Source organism: Bison bison, unplaced genomic scaffold (genome assembly GCF_000754665.1).
Source record: "Bison bison bison isolate TAMUID 2011002044 unplaced genomic scaffold, Bison_UMD1.0 scf7180017864180, whole genome shotgun sequence".
NCBI classification, from domain to species: domain Eukaryota; kingdom Metazoa; phylum Chordata; class Mammalia; order Artiodactyla; family Bovidae; genus Bison; species Bison bison.
In genome coordinates, this window is record NW_011494752.1 from 6,705,437 (window position 1) to 6,709,078 (window position 3,642).

The window sequence follows — 3,642 nt, forward strand, 5'->3', positions numbered from 1 at the left end:
GAGAGGTAGTGTGGGGATGGGGTGGACACACTGAAAACCAGGCAGCAAAGCTAGGGCCTTATGCTTGGGTTACGGTAGAGGGGTGTCCGGAAAGATTTGAGGGCAGAGGTGTGACATGATAGCTTGGTACCCTGAAAGATGATTCTGGAGGAAGATGTGGGCTGGATGGAGGTGGGGAGCAAGGCTAGGGATGTTAAGATCAAGAATATAGTATTACCTATGGCTGATTCATGTTGATGTACGGTAGAGACCAATACAATATTAAAAAGCAATTATCCTGGTGGCTCAGATGGTAAAGCATCTGCCTGCAATGTGGGAGACCCGGGTTCAATCCCTGGGTTGGGAAGATCCCCTGGAGAAGGAAATTGCAACCCACTCCAGTACTCTTGCCTGGAAAATTCCGTGGACTGAGGAGGCCTGGTAGGCTACAGTCCATGGGGTCGCAAAGAATCAGACACAACTGAGCGACTTCACTTTCACTTTCATCCTCCAATTAAAAATTTAAAAAAGAATATCAGAGAAGGCAATGGCACCCCACTCCAGTACTCTTGCCTGGAAAATCCCATGGATGGAGGAGCCTGGTAGGCTGCAGTCCATGGGGTCACTAGGAGTCAGACACGACTGAGTGACTTCACTTTCACTTTTCACTTTCATGCATTGGAGAAAGAAATGGCAACCCACTCCAGTGTTCTTGCCTGGAGAATCCCAGGGACGGGGGAGCCTGGTGGGCTGCCGTCTATGGGGTCGCACAGGGTCGGACACGACTGAAGCAAGTTAGCATAGCATAGCATAGCATTACTATATCAGGTGTGGAACTTCCCTGGTGGTCCAGTGGTTAAGAATCCATCTTGCAATGCAGGGAACATGGATTCAGTCCCTGGTCAGAGAACTAAGATCATGCTGAGGGGCAACTAAGCCCACATGTCACAACTAGAGAACCTGCATTCTGCAACTAAGACCCGATGCAGCCAAAAAAAGAAAAGAAAAAAAAAAAAAATATATATATAGTATACCAGGTGTGGATGTTAAGCACAGGGACATGGTAGAAGTTCTGGATATAGGGGATGCCAATTACTATTCTGCTGGACTTGGAGACCAATCAGACCTTGCATGTCAAGGAGAGGGATAAATCAAGGGGTTTAGCCTGGTTGCCATGGGAGCACCTGGCTTATCTGGAAGTCATTTCTCTGACAACCTCAATTTCCCAGAATATATCTGAAAACCAAAAGGAAGGCAGAGGAACCTCTCAAGAGCCAAAATAGGTGCTAGAAAGTTCAGTTAATGAAGCCCAAGCACTTACGGATCGAAGAGTTGCCCAGTTGTCACTCAAGATCTACTTATTCTTCCTTTGCCTACTTTTCCTACAAGCTTGACTTTCTAATTACCTAGGCCATATCAGATCAAAAGCAGCAAACTAGAAAGTTTAAGAAGACAAAACATCTTGGAGTTATTTTGTGGAAATAATGGTTAGAATTTAACAAGAAAAGTTATAGTGTTGTGATGAAAATCCCAGCCCCCACTGTTAGACATAGGCTCAAACAGCCTCTTCTCTACTTATTAGCTGTCCGACTTTAAGTTTTCTGAGCCTATTTTCTCATCTGTGAAGTGGGGACAGTATTACCTACTGCCAGCACTCTTGTGAGGACTGGATGAGATGAGTGTTTGAGAACTATCTGGCAAAGTCACAAATGGGGAACACCTGCTTTTGTGACCCTGCTCTTAAATGTCATGAGAAGAACCAGGTGTCTGGAGGGGCGGTTGACAGGGGAGAAGGAAGGCACAGTAATAAGGGAAAACAAATAGCCAGTGGTCAGGAATCTGGGGTCTAGACCTGCCAGAGACATTAACTTGCTATGTGACTTTGGTAAGTCACTTCCCTCTCCTGGGCCTAATTTCCCATATATAAAAGGAGGCAATTGGGTGCCTAATGGTCCCAGTTTTAATCCTAAGTTACAGAACTCTGTTCCCTGATGCTCTGAGCACTGCTTGACAGGGAGGTCATGCCATGCTGGGCTTTGTGGCCTGGAGCATAGGACTGGAAAACCATGGGGCCCATAGTACCCGGGGTGACCCTGAACTATCTCTCTTTCCCAGACATTGCTGTGGGAGCCCCATTCGAGGGCTTGGGCAAAGTGTACATCTACCATGGCAGCTCCAGGGGGCTCCTCAGACAGCCCCAGCAGGTACAGACGGCCAGGGACAGAGGCACCTTCTTCCTTTTCCTCACGCACTCCTGCCTATTCCCCATGGGCCCCACTCTGTAGAACCTTCCCCAGAGCCTGTCCCCACCGCCTCCCCCTGCCCCCAGGTAATCCATGGAGAGCAGCTGGGACTGCCTGGCTTGGCCACCTTTGGCTACTCCCTGAGTGGGCAGATGGACGTGGATGAGAACTTCTACCCAGACCTGCTGGTGGGGAGCCTGTCAGACCGCATCGTGCTGCTGAGGTGAGCCAGGGCAACGGTGGATGGGGACCTCTCTCTTCCGTCCCTGCCTGCATGGAGCCCCAGCTCTGTCCACCTTCAGAATCAGGTCCATACAAGCCTGAGCCCTGACCCTGGCCTGGCCTGGGGTGGGCCTGAGGCACTGATGTCTGGTTTTTCTATGCAGGGCCCGGCCTGTCATCAACATCCTCCACAAGACCTTGGTAGCCAAGCCATCCATACTGGACCCTGCATTCTGCACGGCCACCTCCTGGTGAGACCCTCTGGCCCCAGTCTGCCCATTCATTCCTCCTGATGTTTGGGAAGCCCAGGAGGGACCCTGGCTTTCAAAACCCTTCCCTGGCAACTCCTGATACCCCACCATTAAAGAGTTGATGCTTGGGAAAGCATTGCGCTCCCCACTCAACCTCATTAAAGAGCAAAATTCCTTGCTAATGGGTGAACTATGGGGGTAGGGGGGCAGGTAGGGCATGGTGGTTGGAGCTCTGGTCTGCTTGGTTCAGATTCCAGCCTTGCCCACTGCAATGGGAGGGATGGGCTCTAGGGAGTAGCAATATTAATATCCAATTCACAGAAACTAACACAACACTGTAAAGCAACTATACTCCAGTAAAATTTTTTTTTTTAAATATATAATCAATTTACAGGGTGGTTGTGATAATCAAATGAGATAACGTACAAAAAGCCCTTAGCATAAAGTGAAAGTGAAGTCGCTCAGTCATGTCTGACTCTTTGCAACCCCGTGGACTGTAGCCCACCAGGCTCCTCCGTCCATGGGATTCTCCAGGCAAGAATACTGGAGTGGGTTGCCATTTCCTTCTCCAGTGGATCTTCCCGACCAGGGATCGAACCCAGGTCTCCCGCATTGCAGATGCTTTAACCTCTGAGCCACCAGGGAAGCCCTTAGCATCAGTTCAGTTCGGTTCAGTCGCTCAGTCGTGTCCGACTCTTTGTGACCCCATGAATCGCAGCACACCAGGCCTCCCTGTCCATCACCAACTCCCGGAGTTCACTCAGACTCACGTCCATCGAATCAGTGATGCCATCCAGCCATCTCATCCTCTGTCGTCCCCTTCTCCTCCTGCCCCCAATCCCTCCCAGCATCAGTCTTTTCCAATGAGTCAACACTTCACATGAGGTGGCCAAAGTACTGGAGTTTCAGCTTTAGCATCATTCCTTCCAAAGAAATCCCAGGGCTGA

General features: G+C 49.8%; 1 protein-coding gene across 1 annotated transcript in view; it reads left to right on the forward strand.

The window, feature by feature from the left end:
* ITGA3 (integrin, alpha 3 (antigen CD49C, alpha 3 subunit of VLA-3 receptor)) overlaps nucleotides 1-3,642 on the forward strand; it is a 33,511-nt gene that overhangs the window by 14,556 nt on the left and 15,313 nt on the right. The window contains 3 exon segments of the mRNA XM_010842777.1: nucleotides 2,095-2,183; nucleotides 2,309-2,445; nucleotides 2,609-2,695. Coding sequence (XP_010841079.1) covers nucleotides 2,095-2,183; nucleotides 2,309-2,445; nucleotides 2,609-2,695 — 313 coding nt within the window.